This window comes from Equus quagga, chromosome 9, assembly GCF_021613505.1.
Source record: "Equus quagga isolate Etosha38 chromosome 9, UCLA_HA_Equagga_1.0, whole genome shotgun sequence".
NCBI lineage: Eukaryota > Metazoa > Chordata > Mammalia > Perissodactyla > Equidae > Equus > Equus quagga.
Window position 1 is genome coordinate 19,045,286 of NC_060275.1, and position 20,024 is coordinate 19,065,309.

The 20,024-nt window shown below is 40.5% G+C and overlaps 1 protein-coding gene and 1 pseudogene across 4 annotated transcripts in view; both read left to right on the plus strand.

Annotated features, from left to right (window-relative positions):
* Positions 1–20,024, plus strand: part of ATP8B1 (ATPase phospholipid transporting 8B1) — a 112,251-nt gene that overhangs the window by 75,099 nt on the left and 17,128 nt on the right. For all 4 annotated transcript variants that reach the window (XM_046671721.1, XM_046671720.1, XM_046671722.1 and 1 more), the window contains 11 exons: positions 276–358; positions 478–636; positions 802–890; positions 3,104–3,294; positions 6,931–7,139; positions 8,575–8,618; positions 9,268–9,424; positions 14,669–14,857; positions 16,801–16,913; positions 18,574–18,738; positions 19,762–19,873. In XM_046671721.1, the coding sequence (XP_046527677.1) occupies positions 276–358; positions 478–636; positions 802–890; positions 3,104–3,294; positions 6,931–7,139; positions 8,575–8,618; positions 9,268–9,424; positions 14,669–14,857; positions 16,801–16,913; positions 18,574–18,738; positions 19,762–19,873 (1,511 nt within the window). The remainder of the gene's footprint in view (positions 1–275; positions 359–477; positions 637–801; positions 891–3,103; positions 3,295–6,930; positions 7,140–8,574; positions 8,619–9,267; positions 9,425–14,668; positions 14,858–16,800; positions 16,914–18,573; positions 18,739–19,761; positions 19,874–20,024) is intronic.
* LOC124245233 (uncharacterized) lies at positions 7,540–7,725 on the plus strand (annotated as a pseudogene).

Consider the following 20,024-nt stretch of genomic DNA (forward strand, 5'->3'; position numbering starts at 1 on the left):
TTGTGGGTGCCTCCGTCCTTCCCATACTGGCCCAAAGTGACAAACAGCAAAGGGGACCAACATTTCCCTGATCAGGAGTTTTTCCTCTAGTTCAGAGGATAACTTGATGTAAACCTGAAGTTCCATGGTGAACAGAAAGTTGGAAATCGAAAAAGCTAATTATTTAGCTTTCACTTCTAGGTATGCCTAATGTTACTTTGTACAATTTTCTTTATATTCCCTTTCAAACTCCAAAATTTATTCGTTTACTTCTCTTTTTATTTCTCTCCCTTTAGAGAAACCAATTTAAAGTTCAAAATGTCACTTGAAATCACACACCAATATCTTCAAAGAGAAAATTCGTTGGCAACGTTTGATGGTTTGTACAAACGTGTCTTACTTTGTATTAAATTTTAGTGGCTTGATTGAGTTCCTATTAATTAAAACCAGAAAATCTTTCATATGTGAGTACTTATGTAAATCATATCTTTTTTAAAGGTTTAATTGAATGTGAAGAACCCAATAACCGACTGGATAAATTTACAGGAACACTATCTTGGAGAAACGCAAGTTTTCCTTTGGATGCTGATAAAATTTTGTTACGTGGCTGTGTAATTAGGAACACCGATTTCTGCCATGGATTGGTCATTTTTGCAGGTACTTTCACAGTTTCTTGGGAAATTGATCTGATATCCACATTGAAGATTAAAGGAGGGGCTTAATTTTCTGTCCTTCATCGAAACCAAAGGAAGAGTAATTTTATTGACATGCCAGTAAATTGATTTTTCCAATTGTTGATTGCATTGAATTTTCCATTTTTAGGTGCTGACACTAAAATAATGAAGAATAGTGGGAAAACCAGATTTAAAAGAACTAAAATTGATTACTTGATGAACTACATGGTTTATACGGTATTTGCTTTCTGTTTTGGTAGATGAGAAGCTAGATTGCTGTCTTTTACTCTAATTCTGTTGTATGTTTTTCTAATGGAAAGAAATCTTACATCTGTAGGCCAAATATGGAAATGCTTGAGGCATTCCAAGATTGGATGGGGGCAGAGTTCACTCATTTTTTCTCAGACATGCTGCATTTCTATTAGGAGAAGTTCCTTGGGAATGGAACTTCCAGTTGTTGGGTGCTCTGAGTAGTTGAGTATTTTGGTGCCTGGATTGACCAGTTGGAAAACCAGATTGCCTCAGATAAGTTAGTGGGATCGGGCTCCTGAGGTCCATGTAGGGTTGGTTTTACTGCTGTTAATTTTCCATAGGGATAGTTTTCTTAAAAGCAAACTTTTTTTTTTCCAACATATATTTTTAAGTCCAAATATAAGGCAGGTTTAAGTGTGTGTTGAGGGTCCCTAAGACCACCCCAGGTTCAATGATTCACTAGGAGCACACACAGAAGTCAGTGTACAGTTGCACTCACACTTATGACTGATTATAGCTTATTACAAAGTAAGATCAGTGAAGGGCAAAGCACGGGGGAAACCAGGTGCCAGCTGCCAAGAGTTCTCTTCCAATGAGGTCTCACACAAAAGACATGCTTCATTCCCCCCAAGACAATTTGTGACAGCCCATGTGAAGTGCTATCTGTACCAGGGAAGTTCACTGGAGACTCAGTGCCTGGGGTTTTTTTGGGGTTTGGTCATGTAGGCTCTGCCTGCCTGCCATGTACCGAAATCCCAGACTTTCTGAAGCATTGCAGGTGGTCAGCGTAAACCATGTTGATTTGCACAACCGGTTGGGCACCATGAGCCATTCTTATCAGAGACTAAGAAATAAGGAATCAGGAAACCCTCCCAAAATCTAAGTTCCCAGACGCCAGCCAAGGGCCAAACTTGCAAGCAGGCCTTCTAAGGATAGCAGACCTGCCGTGTTAAATCTTCTACACCTAGAGTGGCCCCAAATATTAGCCAGTCCTCAAATTTCCCAATGAGAATTAATTTTTTTTCAAGTGTTTAGTTTAATTTGAATACATAAATTTTTAGGGGCTTATAATACTGTAATTGCATATACATATTTTAGATCATATAAAAGCAATATACTAATTTAAGAAAAAACTCTTTTTTCCTGGTCTCACATTTTACAAAAACTTTATTGAAACTTTTCCCGTGCATCTTCCATGTCACTGTCGTGGTTATGACTAGAGCACTCACAAGGAGCTCATTGTCTCTCCTTCTGTGCCAAGTCATTTTGAAATATAGCACTTTTGGAATCTGTGTCCAGACATTTAAATCTGTCCCTGGAAATTTTATTCCTACCCACAAATACCCAAATACCACTAGGACAGTTGACTGTTTTATTCATTCCTTAAGTATATACTCATAATTTCCACAACAGAATACTTACTATATTGCTTCTTAAATGGTCTTAACCTTAAGTGATCATTAAACCTTCAGGAGGCCAGCCCAATGGCACAGCAGTTAAGTGCGCATGTTTCACTTCGGCAGCCCGGGGTTTGCAGGTTCGGATCCCAGGTGTGGACATCGCACCGTGTGGCAAGCCATGCTGTGGTAGGAGTCCCACATATAAAGTAGAGGAAAACGGGCACGGATGTTAGCTCAGGGCCAGTCTTCCTCAGAAAAAAGAGGAGGATTGGCTGATGTTAGCTCAGGGCTAATCTTCCTCGGAGGAGGAAAAAAAACCCTTCAGGAATAATTACCCAAATCTGGGTGAAATTTCCTTGCCACCTTTTTAAAGAAATCATTTCCATCAAACATTTTCTATAAGCATCCCAATTCATCATTCTTTGAAATTGTTTCGTGCTTAGGTAAGGCGTCTTCCCCAAACGGTATGTTATTATTCAAAGTAAGAGTGATTGAGAGAATGCCCTGTAATATGAGAATGTTTAAAGATTTGAATATAAGACTCTACTTTCTCTTCTGAAAGATAATTTTGGGAAGAAAACCGTATCGTATGTGTGGTGTGTGGGATAAGTCAATCTATCGTAGAAATCAAATAGACTTTCAAAGTGTTCTTATGGCACTGTTTTTATTTTAAGTGTGTTGTTTTTACAGCCTACTAAATTATTATAAACGTGAAGTATTGAGTAGATTAACACCTATGAAATGCACGGGACTGGCAGTCCATCTTCACAATACACTTAAATGTCGTGTGTCTTCTAGATCTTTGTTGTTCTTATCCTGCTTTCTGCTGGACTTGCCATTGGCCATGCTTACTGGGAAGCTCAAGTTGGCAATTATTCTTGGTACCTCTATGATGGAGAAGACTCTACACCCTCCTACAGTGGATTCCTAAATTTCTGGGGCTACATCATTGTTCTAAACACACTGGTGCCCATCTCTCTCTATGTCAGGTAAGCCTGTCTTCTCGTTAGCCTTTTGCTTTAAGGGAAGAACACAGTACATTTTCCCAACTTGACGCCTTTGTTTCTAGCAATAATTGTTTCAAAGGTCCTAAGGAACAAGTAAGAAAATAACTTCCATTTCAGAATTGAGGGTAATATAGGGAAAAGAAATTAATATTTGCGTGTGTGCCCTATGCCAGGCATGGCACTTCCTATCTCAACCTCTTTACGGATAAGACTACTGGAGTTCAGAGATCAAACGCTAGTCCTGTAGTCACTCTCTTGGTCAGATTCCTTCTCTCTGGGCTCCAAACCCCCAAGCTTCAGAAAGAGGCTGGGAGAAGGTGGAGATTTAGAATGTCAAGGGAAAACTTAGTGGTTTTCCCTTTCAGGAGCCTTCCTAACCTCTTATCACCGGCCATACCCATTACTTTTAACTCATTAGGCTTCCTAGCCACTGCCTTGTAATGGGAATGCCACGCTCCCCACCCACCTTCAGCCTCTCAAAATGGTCTGTTTCTTATCTCAATCTCAAACACAATAAAGGAGTCGGGGTCATATCTCTTACAAATGGTAATCGCCTTGTTTTGTGATATTTCTTCTGTTTTTACTTTTTCATTAATATCAAAGTTCACTGTCACCAGTCAGTTGGGTTTTAGACCTTTGGGAGAGGGATCGTGCCTTGGAATACACTCAGCAGCCAGAGTCTGCTCTTGGTTCTAATAAGTAATAGCCCAGAGGCGTACAGGGTGACATACACACCTGTAATTAGGAGCACTTACTTTATTTTAATTTTATTACGTGTGCATTTGTTTTATTTTTAATTTTATTACATGTAGTTGCTGTTATTCTTTTAACAAAACCCTGGAGAGCCATGTGTCTGCAGTTACGTAAAAAAAAAATGAGATGAGTTTTACCTTTGTTAAGAGAACTATTACACAGATTATTTTGTCCAAAACCATAAACATATGTCATAAAATAAGCTGTATATGTAGTTTTGAGTTTAAAAAGGTCATGACGGGCCACCCGTACGGCCTAATGGTTAAGTTTGGCACACTTCTCTTCAGCGGCCTGGGTTTGTGGGTTCAGATCCTGGACGTGGACCTACACCACTTGTCAGCCATGCCGTGGCAGCATCCCACATATAAAGTAGAAGAAAATTGGCACAGATGTTAGCTCACAGCTAATTTTCCTCAGGAAAAAAAAAATATATATATATATATATATATATATATATATATAAATAAATAAAAAGGTCATGACATGTGACTAATATGATTTATTTCTCTTGGAAATAAAAGTCTTTTAAAAGCGTAAGTTAGGTGAGGTCATTCCAGATAATATCCCTGCTTTGTTTTGAACCCTATAGTAGCTTTCCATCTCATTCAGCATAAATGCATCAAAGCCACACTATAACCCACAAGGCCTGGAGTGATCTGGTGCTCTGCCCTCCAACCCTGACCGTCAGCTTCTGTACCTCCACCACCTCCCTGGGTTCCCACCACTCTAGCCTCCTTGATACTCCTCACTGGTGCCTGTGCCAGCCACAGGGCCTTTGTACCTGCTTTTCTCTCTGCCCAGAACATTCTTCCCTGCGCAGTTGCTCTTTCATTTCCTTCAGGTCCTTCAGGTCTCTGCTCCAGCACTACCCTATCACCTTGGCCTTTCCTGACTCTCTGTATTTTTTTAAAAATTATTTTATTGAGGTCATAATGGATTATAACATTGTGAAATTTCAGATGTACATTATTTATCAGTTTCTGTATAGACTGCATTGTGCTCACCACCAATAGTCTAATTTTTATCTGTCACCATATATATGTGCCCCTTTACCCCTTTCGCCCACTCCCCAACCCCGTTCCCCTCTGGCAACCACTAATCTGTTCTCTTTGTCCATGTGTTAGTATATCTTCCACATATGAGTGAAATCATGGGTGTTTGTTTTTCTCTGTCTGGCTTATTTCGCTTAGCATAGTACCCTCTAGGTCCGTCATGTTGTTGCAAATGGTACGATTTTGTCTTTTTTTATGGCTGAGTAGTATTTCATTGTATATATATTGCCACATCTTCTTTTTCCATTCACCAGTTAGTGGACACTTGGGTTGCTTCCATGTCTTGGCTGTTGTGAATAATGCTGCAATGAACATAGGGGTGCATAAGTCTCCTTGAGTTGTTGATTTCAAGTTCTTTGGATAAATAGCCAGTAGTCAGATAGCTGGGTCATATGGTATTTCTATTTTCAATTTTTTGAGAAATCTCCATACTGTTTTTCATAGTGGCTACACCAGTTTGCATTCCCACCAACAATGTAAGAGAGTTTCCTTTTCTCCACATCCTCTCCAACATTTGTTGTTTTTTGTCTTGATGATTATCCCATTCTAACAGGTGTAAGGTGATATCTCGTAGTTTTGATTTGCATTTCCCTGATGATTAGTGATGTCGAACATCTTTTTATGTGTCTGTTGTCCATCTGCATATCTTCTTTGGAAAAATGTCTGTTATTATCCTCTGCCCATTTTTCTTTATCAGGTTGTTTGTTTTTTTGTTGTTGGGTTGTATGAATTCTTTATATATTTGGGAGATTAACCCCTTGTTAAATATTTGATTTGCAAATATTTTCTCCCAGTTGGTGGGTTGTCTTTTTGTTTTGTTCATGGTTTCCTTCACCATGCAGAAGATCTCTTGACTCGCTGTATCTTAAATGTCACTTCCATCCCTGTTGGTCTCCAGCCACCCTTACCCTGCTTTCATTTTCTGCAGAGAATTTTCACCCCTTGAGATAGTGTATATTGACTGGTCTATTTATTTGTCTCCATTAGCAGGTGACCTCCATGAGAGCAGGGATTTTGTCTGTTTTATTTACTGGTGTGTCCCCTGTACCTAGCATAGTGTCTGGTACGTAGTAGGCACTCAAGAAATATTTATGGGATGGGGGGAGGGAGTTATTTTTCCATCTGCTTAACTTGTTATAAAACTTATAACCTGTTATAAATTGGCCCATGTAACAGTTGCTGGATATGTCAACAGCTTCCTCAAAACTGAGACACATCACAGTTTTCAAATTGAGATGATCCTTTTAGAGTATCCTATTCTGGACATTCTAGAACCTTATAAGAATTTAGGGGAAAAAAATGCTTTTTCACAAGTGTGGAATCACAATTTAGGAGTTATTTGCCAAAAGCCCTTTGCCCTACATGAGGGCACACGGGGGTCTGTAACCTCATGGACCCTCACTCCCTTTGCCCTGCGGTTGGGGGCAAAGGTGAACACGGCTGTTGCAGTTGTCCCTCGGTGCGATGGGGAATGAGAGAAAAGAGAATAGTATTGCCACATTGTGCAGTGCCATCTGCAGCGTTACCATGTCACCTGTCCCACCGGGCTGTGTGTTCTGAATGTGGGGCACTGTGGCCATGGCCAGATGTGCTCAGGACTGAGAGGGAGACCACCGTGAGCAGGGGGCTTTGACCCTGAAGCTGAAGAGAGCTGTGTTTGGTCAGGAGAACCCAGAGGCTGGGCACGTGGGCCACCACATGGCTTGTCTCTGTAGATGAGCAGCTCGTTCTTGTACACGCAAGTGAGGATGGAATCCACTACCTGCCAATCATATGTGAGAACTCTCTTGAAAGTGATCTTTTGTCTTCCTAGTGTGGAAGTGATTCGTCTTGGACAGAGTTACTTCATAAACTGGGACCTGCAGATGTACTATCCTGAGAAGGACACGCCCGCAAAGGCAAGAACCACCACGCTGAATGAGCAGCTTGGGCAGATCCATTACATTTTCTCTGATAAGACAGGGACCCTCACACAGAATGTCATGACCTTTAAAAAGTGCTGCATCAACGGGCAAATATACGGTGAGTGGAAGTTGTTCCTCAGGCCTGGGGCATGCATGACCAGAGCTTGCTGTCCCAGAGTTGCCCATACGCTCCCAGTGCAGAGCCCTGGTGGTCATTCCGGGTTGAGTTCAGAAGCTGCATTGCTGGTGGCGTTGGGGACATATGCATGGGAGAGGTCAGCAGTCAGAAATAGGCACACGTTCCTCAAAAAATTAAACGTAAAATCACTGTGTGATACAGCAATTCCACTTCTGGGTTGTATATCCAAAAGAATTGAAAGCAAGGACTCAGAGATATTTGTACACCCATGTTCATAGCAGCATTACTCGTAATAGCCAAAGTGTGGAAGCAACCCAAGTGTCCATCGACGGATGAATGGATAAAGACAATGTGTTATATCCATAGAAAGAAATATTACAAGACTATACTTTCAGGGATCATTTCTATAGTTTGTTACATAGCCTTAAAAAGAAAGGAAATTCTGGCACATGCTACAACACAGATGAACCTTGAGGGTATTATGCTAAGTGAAATAAGCCAGTCAGAAAAGAACAAATACTTGATGATTCCACTTACATGAGGTATCTAGAACAGTCTAATTTGTAGAGACTAAGTGGAATGGTGGTTGCCAGGGGCTGGGGGGCAGAGAGGAATGGGGAGTTAGTGTTTAATGAGTACAGAGTTTTAATTTTACCAGATGAAAAGAGCTATGGAAGTGGACGGTGGTGATGGTTGCACAACAGTGTAATTATACTTAATGCCTCTGAATTCTGCACTTAAAAATGGTCAAGATGGTAAATTTTATGTTATGTATCTGTCACCACAGTTATTTTTAAAAAGTTGATTTCCATTCTAATATTCTGAAATGTGCTATATATTTATAAAAATATTACTGCCTTCAAATAGAGTGCTCCAACTTTTAAACAAAGACTTAATACCGTTTTTTTTAAAAAAGCTATAAGAACACCATATGCTTTCCACTTGTAGGAAACTTTATACTATGAACATGAACATGTTTTCACATAGTGAGCATCAGTGAGGAAGGTGGGACACTGGGAGGTTGAGGAAATGGTTCTCATGTGCGTGGCAGTCCATTCTGGGAGATGTAGAGCACTTCAAAGGACATGAGTCTGGCCCCAGAGGAGAGTACAGTGTAGAGGGACACAGGTGCCAGTATTTGTGTCTCTTGACCAGGGGTCAACGAACTTTTTCTATAAAGAGCCAGATAGAAATATTTTAGTCTTTGCAGGCCATATAGGTCTGTATCAGATATTTTTTGTTAAGTCTTGTTTGTTTTTTGCAACTCTTGAAAAATGTAAAAACCCTTCTTATCTTGAGGGTTGTCCAGAAACAGGCTATGAGACCCACAGCACCACCACCAACACAGCAAGATGGGGAGGGACCTCTGGACACAGGTCGTGACTCAATCTGCTTTGTCCTGTCTGTTTTTCAGGAGACCATAGAGATGCTTCTCAAAATAATCATAGCAAAATAGAGGTGAGTCCTTTAACTTTAGGCATTGTTCGGGGTATGGATTAGTTTCGTAGGGCTGCTGTAACAAATTACCACAAACTGGGTGGCTTAGAACAACAGAGATTTATTCTCGACAGTTCTGGAGGCTGGAAGTCTGAAATCAAAGTGTCAGCAGGGCCGTGCTCCCTCTGAAGGCTCTGGGGAGGAAGCCTTTCTTGCCTTTTCCAGCTTCTGGTGGTTGCCTGCAGTCCTTGGTGTTCCTTGGCTTGTAGACGCAACACTCAGATGTCTGCGTGTGTTGTCGCATGTGTTCCCCCTGTGTGTCTGTGTCCAAGTTTCCCTCCTTTTATAAAGATGCCAGTCATTGGATGGGGGCCCACCCTAATCCACTATAACCTCATGTTAACTTGATTATATCTGCAAAGACCTTATTTCCAAGTAAAGTCATATTGACAGGTACCAGGGGTTAGGACTTCAACATATCTATTGTGGGGTGAGGGGACACAATTCAACCCACAACGGAGTGTCTTTTTGTTTTAAGACAGGTGTGAGCCTCTTGACTCTTAAGACTGTGTTAAAATCCTAAGGTGATTTTTGCATAAACACTTGGGATTTGTTAAGCCCAAACTGGGTTTTTAAATCACATTTTCTTTTCCTTCTCTACTTCTTTCAGCAAGTTGACTTTAGCTGGAATACATTTGCTGATGGGAAGTTTGCCTTTTACGACCATTATCTCATTGAGCAAATCCAGTCAGGGAAAGAGCCCGAAGTCCGGCAGTTCTTCTTCTTGCTCGCTGTTTGCCACACTGTCATGGTGGACAGAATTGATGGTGAGTGTTTCTCTGGCGTCTTTGACTTCGGAGACCAGTTTTTTAGTTTACAGGTGACTTGTGCTTGGGACTCAGAGGCATATAGAGTAGTAAGCATGACGAGTTTGTGTCACTTTCACTCAAGCACAGAATATTTGTGAGCACCTTTCACTGGGTGATAAATGGGATGACAAAGTATGAAGCAAGATTTTGGTCTCTGAAAATTTACATCTTATTCATAGTTAGAGCTCCAGATGTGTTTATCGCTTTCTAAATGAAATCTTATCATTAAAAGAAATGGTTGACTCTTGAGTTATAATAGAAGAAGCAAAATCTTCCCATGGTATCATTACTTAACATTTATTAAGAATGAAGAGTCAAACCTTATTTGGATCGTAAGTGGACTTTAAACTTGGATAATCTTTTCTACAAAATAATTTCAGAGAGAAACTTTTATTTTCTAGATTCAGGTATGTTCAGGGTTTGAAATAATACCAGCCAACGCCCAGGACTCCAAGGTGCCTTTTTTCATTTGAAGGAGCATAATTAATGTGTGTTTGCATGGGAACAAGCAAAGCTGACTTGTAGGTCCCTTTGCAGAATTCTTAAATGTAGCTTGAGAGAGCTTTGTTACAAGTTTGTCCAGTGTCAACGAAAGCTGGTCCTTTGATCACAAATGAACATAATGATAAATTATATAGGTACACATATGCGTTACAGAAGGAGCAAAAGGAACCTTTTTGGCATGTCTGTGACAAAGCGTAGTCTGCCTGTCCATTCCCCACTTTAATCGGTGCAGAAGGTCCCTCTGTATTCTGATCCTGAGGTTTCACGTGTAGCAGGTATGAAATCTCCAGAGGAGTATGCATAAAAACTAAAAGTGTAGAAGCTGCATGTGATATGTTGCAGCAAGTATCAGAGAAACCCATTCTCCAAGGATGAATCTAATGGTGCAATAAAGCGAGATAACAGCAGAATTCATATTGGGGGAGATATCTGGAAGGGGGAGCTATTAGCAGGCGAAGTGGGGGAAGATGGAAACAGATGATACTAGGTCACGAGAAACTGAAGCAGAGGTCAAAGTCTGTCTGACCAGCCAAGCACATTTTACTCATACAATAATGCTAAAGTATGATGTCTTTAGACAACTTGGTTTTCTTAGGTTTTGACTGATTAGTAAAATTATTCTACTTTTTCTTTGAGTTTGTGGTAGTGTTATTTTGAGAGCTACCCAGCCAACTTAGGCAAATGTACATTAATCTTCTGGTCTCTGTTTTCTTCTTTCCCCACTGGGAGAATGGGAAGGGCCCTGGACTGTGTCCTGGAGATGGGCCATCCCAGTCTTTAGCTCCTCTCGTAACACATAGTACAGACCAGGATTTTCTGTCTGAGCACCAACTTCCTCAGTGTTGCAAGAAGAAGGTTGCAGTTCAAAGTCCCTTCCAGCCCACTATTTGCAGCTCTTTGTCCCACTGTCCACTGCGGCGCAGTGTTGTACATCCTGAGGAATCCTCCCTTACAATTGCTTATGATAGGCAATTGCTCTAGCCAATGAGAATGGGGACAAGTTAGAGTTCCCTGTGCAGGAGGTTAAAAGAGAAATTGGTTTGGGCTTTGATACATGAAGGACCTTGAAAGATTCCCTTGGAAGGGACCTTGGCGATAACTCCTCCAAATTTTACAGATAAGGAAATTCAGACCCAGAAAACACAAGGACCTGCCTGAGCTCATACAGCAGGTTAAAATTCATTCTAGCTGAATCCTCCTTACCCTCCACCATGCTGGTGTGCCTTTACTCTTGTGCTCTCATTTTCTCTCTTTTATAAGAATAACAGAGATTGGTTAGTCTTCAACAAGAGAGGCAAGGAAATCCTTTCCTATAAGTTGCCATAAACATCTGAGTAGTTGTACAATTTGTGTGGCCTGAATGTTGAGTACATGTGGAGGCACAATGGGGCTAAGTGTGGAGATGCTGCATTGGTTTTCTGTTGCTCTGTAATGAATTACCACAGTGGTAATAAACTAGTTTAGTGGTAATTAAAATAGTGGTTTAGTGGCTTAAAACACCCATTCATTAGTTTACAGTTCTCCACGTCGGAAGTCTGAGCATAGCTTGACTGGGTTCTCTGCTCAGGATCTCCCTAAAAATCAGGCTCAGGCCGTGTTCTCATCTAGAGCTCCGCATCCTCTTCCAAGCTCATACGGTTGTGGCAGGATGCAGTTCTCTGTGGTGGTAGGACTGAGGTCTCCGTTTCCTTGCTGGCTGTCAGCTGGGGCTACTCTCTACTCCTAGTGACCTGGTGGTCTTCCTCGTTTCTTGCCACATGGTTGCCTCCGTCTTCAAAGCCAGTAGAGAATCTGCCTTCCATCAAACCCCTTTCATGCTTAGAATCTCCTTCCCCAGGAAGAGCCCCATCTGTTTTAAGGACTGACCTAATTAGGTTGGGAACACCCAGATAATCTCCCTATCTTATGGTCAACTGATTTGGACCTTAATTACATCTGCAAAATCTCTTCCCAGCAGTACCTAGATTAGTGTTTGCTTCAATTGCTTGGAGAAGGTGTGTGTCCACCAGCCGGGGCAGGAACCTTGAGGCCGTCTTAGACTCCTGCCTTCCGCAGAGGCCATGTGAGAGCAAAGTGTGAAATGCTTGGAGGCCTTCTCTTCACCTGAAGGTCTTTAAGTCGGAATGCACCATGATTAAAGAGCTATGTCTTAGTAGGTTGGAGCAGGGACACACTGGAGATCAGTGAGGAAGCTTAGGGCCTGGATCAGGGTGGAGTCTTTGGGAAGGATGAGAAAGCCACAAATGTGGGAGACATTTGGCAAGTGATTTGAAGGGGGTGAGATGATTGAGGGGAAAAAGTGGTCAGAAAGGTAACTTGTTTCAAGGCTGCTGACTAGAAGATGATCAGCCAGAGGAAGCTATGGAATCGGGATAATGAGAGATGGGATTTGTGGTTTGAGCATCATCTTTATTTGCATCAGTTTCACGATCCACAGATTAGTCCGTAAAAGAAAAGAAGGTCTCTCTGGTTGCCTCTAAGTGTGCCATCAATAAAGAGTTTTCTCCAGAAATTGTTTCAGAGGCTCCTTTTTTAGTCCAGGTCTCTCCCTGCAGACATCAAGTTGGAGTTCGGACCAGGTCTCTGAAGCTCCTCCCATCTCTATTGGTCTGCAATTCTGGGATTCCATTACTAGAATAAAACGGAGAGATTTTCTTTTGATGGTAAAAATATCAGTGTTTGCTCCAGATATGATTGTCTTAGTCATGGGAACTTGACCACCTTTATCATTTTGTTTCTTTTTTCTGTTGGAAATAAGTTTGCCGTCAGTATGATGTAACATATCTGTGTGCCAGCTAAACCTGCTGAAGGGAGGGGATTGTGTTCTCCCTTCTGCTTGGTTAGCGCTGGTTAAATATTTTGCCTTCTGGCAGTGTGTGTGTTTGTAGAATGGCTGGATTTAGCAAGTAATTCGTAACTTCTGGTGTATGACTTTCTGGGTGAACAAATAGAGAAGCTAAAATGTCATCTTTAATTACTAATTTCTTAATTAGCCATTCTTAATTGGGAAGTGATTAATACTGACTTAATTAGAGTGAACCGTCTGAGCGGGTACATGAAGGAAGGGGGGGGATCACCCTGGAGCATCCTCCCCTTCCACAGAAACCTGATGGTATAAAAAGCTGCCCATCCATCCATGGTCTGCATCCTGCTCAAACCATGGTGGAAAATTAAATGCGTTTTTCTGTGAAAATTCACCTGACCGTAGAAATACCTTTCTTTCCACTTCGAGACAGAAGAACTAGATTGGAAAAATAGAACATTTTGGCTGAGCAGAGGGTTTTTTTAAAAAACATTTTACTGATATACAACATGTGTACAGAGACAAGCATATAGTTCAATGGATTTTCACACACCGAATACTCCCGTGTCATGAGTACCCAGATTTTTACAAAAAGAACATTATCAATCCACTAGGAGTGCCTTTTCTGTTCTCCTTTAGTCATTGCCCCTCCAAAGGTAACTATAATTAGAAATAAAACGTCGACGTTTAAGCTAACTTTGAACAGAATAGGTTAGCTTTGTTGGTTTGATGTTCTGTATAAATGGAACCATGTACTTGCGTGTCTGGCTTACTGAACATTGTGAGATTTATGCCTATTATTGAAATGTACTTGTGACTAGAAGGCAGTTTTCCATTATCCAGCTTTTAAAACATCAAACTATTGAACAGATTGATGAATTATGAGTTGGTTTTTTTAATATGAAAATATAGAGAAGGTGAAGTAAACATACTCTTCTAGAGGGAAGAGAAACTGGTACAACCCTTTTGGAAAACAAATGAGTAATAAGTAACTAATAGGCTTAAAAATTATCAGTATTCTCTTGCTCATATTTCCCTACTAGGAAGCTATCCTTAGAAAATAAAGACAGGAAAACCTTTACACACATACAAAATGGTTATTACAATGTTATTGTTGAGGACAAAAAATTTTGGAAATAAACTAAGTGTCTGTACCAGGAAATGGTGACATGATATGTTTACTTTCTTTAAAATAATGTGTAGAGAGAATTTTGAAAGCTATGGCAACATGCTCGAAATATAATGTTAAAATAATCAGACTGTAGATGTATATTCAGTGTGATAGACACTATTACAGAAATGGGCTTTTTCTAAAGGACTGGAAGGGATTATAATAACATGTCAATAGGGTTGTTTTTCCTTTGGATGATGGGATTATGGGAATTATTTTCCTGTTCTTGGATATTTATTTTTAACTTCTGGTTTATATTACTCTTTATAATTAGAAATAACACTGTAAAGTTTAAAAAGTGTTAATGGTGGCATACCCCTTCAGAATCAATGACTCGGGGGCTGGCCCCCTGGCCGAGTGGTTAAGTTTGTGCGCTCCATTCAGTGGTCCAGGGTTTCACCGGTTCGAATCCTGGGCGTGGACATAGCACCACTCATCAGGCCTTGCTGAGGCGGCGTCCAACATGCCACAGCTAGAAGGACGTACAATTAAAATATATACAACTATGTACTGGGGGCTTTGGGGAGAAAAAGGAAAAAATTAAAATCTTAAAAAAAATTATTTAAAAAAAAAGAATCAATGACTTGTTTTCTTGGGGATGTTTTGGGCTTTGTGAGACATCCTCATCCCCCATGTAAATGAACCTCAGTGGTGAACTCTTGGTGGTGACCTCTGCTGTTGTCCTTACAGCTTTTCTGGTTCTTTCTCCTGCTTCTTTTGTTAGGTCAGCTCAACTACCAGGCGGCCTCCCCTGATGAAGGCGCCCTCGTAAGCGCTGCCAGGAACTTCGGCTTTACCTTCCTGGCCAGGACCCAGAACACCATCACCATCAGTGAGATGGGCACTGAGAAGACCTACAATGTTCTCGCCATTTTAGACTTCAACAGTGACCGGAAGCGGATGTCTATAATTGGTAGGTCTCCCTCAGAGTATGTCTGTAAATCATTTCATTCATTTAGATGCTGCCTTTCGCATATTTTATTTAGTGATGCCGGGGTAAAGGAGGCGATGAATGAACCACTTGGCTCCTGGAAGATTTCCACAGACTTATTGAAACTAGTGTTTTCTTTCCTTCATTCTGCGCGATATCTGTCGCTCAAAGGGACAACTGCAGTCTCTGAATCTTGCAGATGTTGACGTCCTTCAACAACATGGGCTGCCAGCTGCTGAATCTGGGGTGGCAGCAGAGTGGGTGGTAGACCCACAACATGTGCTTTTATTTTGTGAGCCCCCCTGAGCACCTCTGTTCTACACCCGATGTCAGACAAGGCAGTATGCAGCAGGAGAGGAGTTCTGAGAAAAGTTAAGGCTGTGCTTGCAAATCAAAATCGTACCTCCGGTCCAGGCACGTTACAACAGGCCACCAAGCGGAGATGATGATCTCTTCCTAATACTGAATTGTTTTAAGTTCACAATTTGAAATAATTTCAAACTTACAGAAAAATTGCAAGAATGATTTAAAGAACTCCTGTATATTCTTCCATATCCACCTATTAACCTTGGCCACATACTCTTTGCCCTTTTCATTATATACAGGTTCTTGTTTTCTGAACCATTTGCGAATAAATTGCAGATCTAATGTCCCTTCCCCTAAATAGTAGATGTTTCCTAAGAACAGGAACAGTCACTTCTATATACAATGTGATGATCAGAATCAGAAGATTTAACATGGTATATCATTATTATATAATCTATAGAACATTTTTCAAATTTTACCAGGAATTTTTTTTCTTTCTTTTTTCTGGTTCAGGATCCAACTCAAGATTACACATTGCATTACATGATCAATACATGCCTGGAACAGTTCCTCAGCAGGGTTTTGATCTTTCATACTTTGACGTTTTTGAAAAGCACAGGCCGGTTATTTTGTGTCAAGTCCCTCAATTTGGATTTGTCCGATGTTCCCTCATGATTAGACTCAGGTGATACATTATTGGCAGGATGAGCACAGAGATGAGGCTGCATTCTCCCCAGCACATCGCATCAGAAGGCTCACCATCATTGGCCATGTTAGCTTTGATCACTCAGTTAGGTGGTGTCCACAAGATTTCTCCGCTGTGAGATTGAATTTTTAACCAATAAAAATATACATGTTTCAAATACGTGGAGAAAGAGATCAGACTAAGGGTTACCAGAGGGGAAAGGGGCTGAGGGGTGGGAATAAGGGATAAAGGTGTACATATATATGGTGACAGACAAATAACAATGTACAACTGAAATTTCACAGTGTTATAAATTACTATGACTTCAATAAAAATAAAATAAAATAAATATATATGTTTAACTGCCTACTGAACTCTGAGTAGGCTCATTTTACTGAGCACTTTCCGTGTGGCTAGCACTGATCTAGGCTGATTATCATGTCTGGCATCTCTGTGGGAGAACTTAAAATCTCGTTAGCTATGAGGCACATACTATAGTTAAGTTACTGCACAGATCAAACAATCCAAGAAAATGGTCACAAGGAGACATGTGATGGTCTGAATATTAAAGGCAGTGTGTTATGGGTTTATAGGTAAGAAAGATTCCTGTGGCGGGGACAAAGAAGGCTGTATGGAAGAGAGTAACTAGCACAGGGTGTGGCACACAATAGGGAGTCAGTAAGTATTTGCTGAAAGAATAAGTCAAGATATGAGCAGACTGAGGAAATCTTTTCATATTTATTTCACAATCACGTCATATGTAGATACTGGCTTACCAGCTTTGTCGCGAGCAAAGTTTTTCTAGGTGCATTGATGATCTTAAACTAATAGTGAATTATTTGCATAGTAACACTTAATTAACTTTTTAAATGTAATTTTCTATTAAGAAATCAAACCTAACTTTATTGTTTGTTTTTCCTTCTCTTGCTACTAGTAAGAACCCCAGAAGGCAATATCAGGCTTTATTGTAAAGGGGCTGACACTGTAATTTATGAACGGTTACATCAAATGAATCCTACAAAGCAAGAGACGCAGGATGCCCTGGATGTAAGTCTGACTTTCACTCTTTGTGCCACAGATTCCAGACTCACTTTCTGGTACTATCTCTTAATCTCGAGTGAAAGCTTTGTGTTAACTGTTGACCCCTCCCTTGTCCTGAGGCAGTTGAATGGAAAGAGCACCAAAGTAGGAATATGGCAGGCTGGTTCTGGTTCTGGTTCTGCCCCTGCCTTCCTAGTAAATGACCACATGCCCTTTCCCAGCATCCCAGGTTGGCAGGATCTGCAGGACTGGCCCAGAGGAATGACTGGTCTCTCTTCCAGTGACCTTGAGCAAGCTACATAACCATACTGTGCTGTAGTCTTAATATTTGTGTCACTCCCAAGAATTCCACCAACCTCCTAGTATATAGTGAAGGAAAGAAAGCATATTCATATATGACAGGGCGTGACAAAGCAATGCATTGGACGGTTGAGTTCTGATACCTTTGCTAGTGAATCACTTTGGTCTTCATTACTTCAAACTTGTTATTTTAGGGACCTGTATGTACTTAGTCCAATGATATTGCAATTACTCAGAATATTTCTGGAAATTTCCCTTTTGGAATTGCCTACCATTCCTCATATTGTTTTGGTTCACTATAATGATGGCAATGAAGTATAGTGGATATCCATCTGGCCTGGTGTCCCAGTTCTGCCTCTTTGCTTGTTTTGTGCCCTTGAGGGACATGGTTGTTGTCTCAGATGAATCATTAATTGCCCGTGTGAAAGAGGAAGAGGATAATTCCTATCCTGGAGGGTTGTTGCAAGGGAAAGCATCTTGTACAGTTTCCAGCACTTAGTAGATGCTTAATAAAGGGTGGTTTCTTCCCTTCACATTAAGCAGCTGATTGAGTTCTGAGGCCAGCCAAAGGTTCTTCAGAAAGAACCCTGACGAATTTGCTGTTTACTAAGTGGGGTCACATTTTAGGGTTATATATGTTGCTGAAGCAGTTACAATGGATAATTTCTCATGAGGATATGAACTGTGGCAGTCTAATCAAATACATGCAGAACCTTCCAAAGAATCTTTGAAAGTGAACGTGTAGTTGGGTGAACCAGTTCTACCACCTTGGCTAAACAAGATATGATTGTAAAGTAATAAAACATATTTACTGGTTTATAGTTAAGTGATTTAAAATGGCTTAAATCTGTTCATCGTGATTAAATTTCCCAGAGACTCTTTTTAATTAAAATGTTTGATCTCAGCTTTAACGGCGGCTCGTGTATTTCAGAATTGGCTTGAGGGAATGATACTTGGTTGAGAGTTCATAGTTGATTGGACTTATAACACAGTTTGTGAGAACAAATTATAGTTGTCTGTGTTTACAACGTCATTACACTCCAAGGCAGCTCCCTTCATCTGTTATTTTAAGAGAAAAAGGTTTTCTTCACTTTAGTGACTTGATTTAGAAGAAAGGCCTACTTACCCTTTTAACTAATTTGGGAACTGTAAATACGCTCCTACGATCCTCAGAATATTTAAGAAAACAAAGTATTTGTTTAATCTCCTCTACAGAATGTATTTGTACAGAATTCATCATGTTTCATGGTCTCTTTTTTTTAAATTCTCTTACTGTATTACTTCAAATTAAGATTTCAAACTTGATGTTGAATTACATAAAATTAACTCTTCATTGGGTGGATGGATTGTCTTTTAAATAAAACAGATCTTTGCAAGTGAGACTCTTCGAACCCTGTGCCTTTGCTACAAGGAAATTGAAGAAAGAGAATTTGAAGAATGGAATAAAAAGTTTGTGGCTGCCAGCTTAGCCTCAACTAACCGGGATGAAGCTCTGGATAAAGTGTATGAGGAGATCGAAAAAGACTTAATTGTGAGTTTTAACCTTTGTAGCTTTTTCTTTGATATTCTAAACAGAATTGGAAATTTTATTGTTTTATCACAGTTTTGATCTCATGCTTGAAAGATAATTCTAACTTCAGCATTTGAAATTGGTACAGTGGAACTAGGGCATTAGAATTCTTTTTTTTGTTTGTTTTTTTGAGGAAGATTAGCCCTGAACTAACATCTGCTGCCAATCCTCCTCTTTTTGCTGAGGAAGACTGGCCCTGAGCTAACATCTGTGCCCATCCCTCCTCCTCTACTTTACATGTGGGACGCCTGCCACAGCATGGCTTGCCAAGCGGTGCCATGTCCGCACCCAGGATCTAAACTGGTGAACCCCGGGCCACTGAAGCAGAACGTGCGCACTTAACCACTGTGCCACCGGGCCGGCCCCTAGAATTCCTTTTTGTTCAACAAGCAAAATAGAAGTTGCCATTATGAGAAACCAAAAGACAGAAAACATGATTCTGATTTTTATGATTAAGTGATTTTTATATCACTTATTAAAATTCATTATGATTTTTACATAGCAAACCAGCATATACTTATTACATTGTGAGAATTACTGAAACAATTTATATTTTGCAAAATCTTGAAACAAAAAAATATACCGTTGGTAAATGAAGTTTTTCAAAGTTTAATACTTATTGCTTGTAGAGTTAAAATTAATGGGAAATGTTCAACAAATAGCTACTTTTCACTTTCAGCAAGAGAAATTGGCTTATGTTCGAGTAAAGTAGCATATACACCGTGCAAGTGTGTTTTTAATGTCCTTGATTTTGTACTTCCATTTTTGTCTTGGTAAATTACTTTAAGAAAAAGTTCGGGGCTATTTTAGCTTGTAGTGAGCGTGAAACACGGCAGCCTTCCCTGTCAAGGCCGGCCGTCAGCCCCCATAGAACACCAACTGGGCCGTGTAATTAGCCCTTCTTCCTTTGGTAGGTTGGCAGACTGAAATTATGGAACATTTTTGGGTTATTTGCTAATTCCTTTTTTTAAATATACATTCCAGCTGTTGGGAGCTACAGCTATTGAAGACAAGCTACAGGATGGAGTCCCAGAAACCATTTCAAAACTTGGAAAAGCTGACGTTAAGATCTGGGTACTTACTGGAGACAAAAAGGGTAATCCATTGTGTAGGGAATCATATCTGTTCACTGACAAATATTCATAGTTCCTGTCTCCCTTGCCCAGGATGACCTTCTCAGACTTCCAACTTGTGCAAACGCTATCCATTTCTTTGAGACGAGACACTCTCCCTAAGAAGCCCTTCTC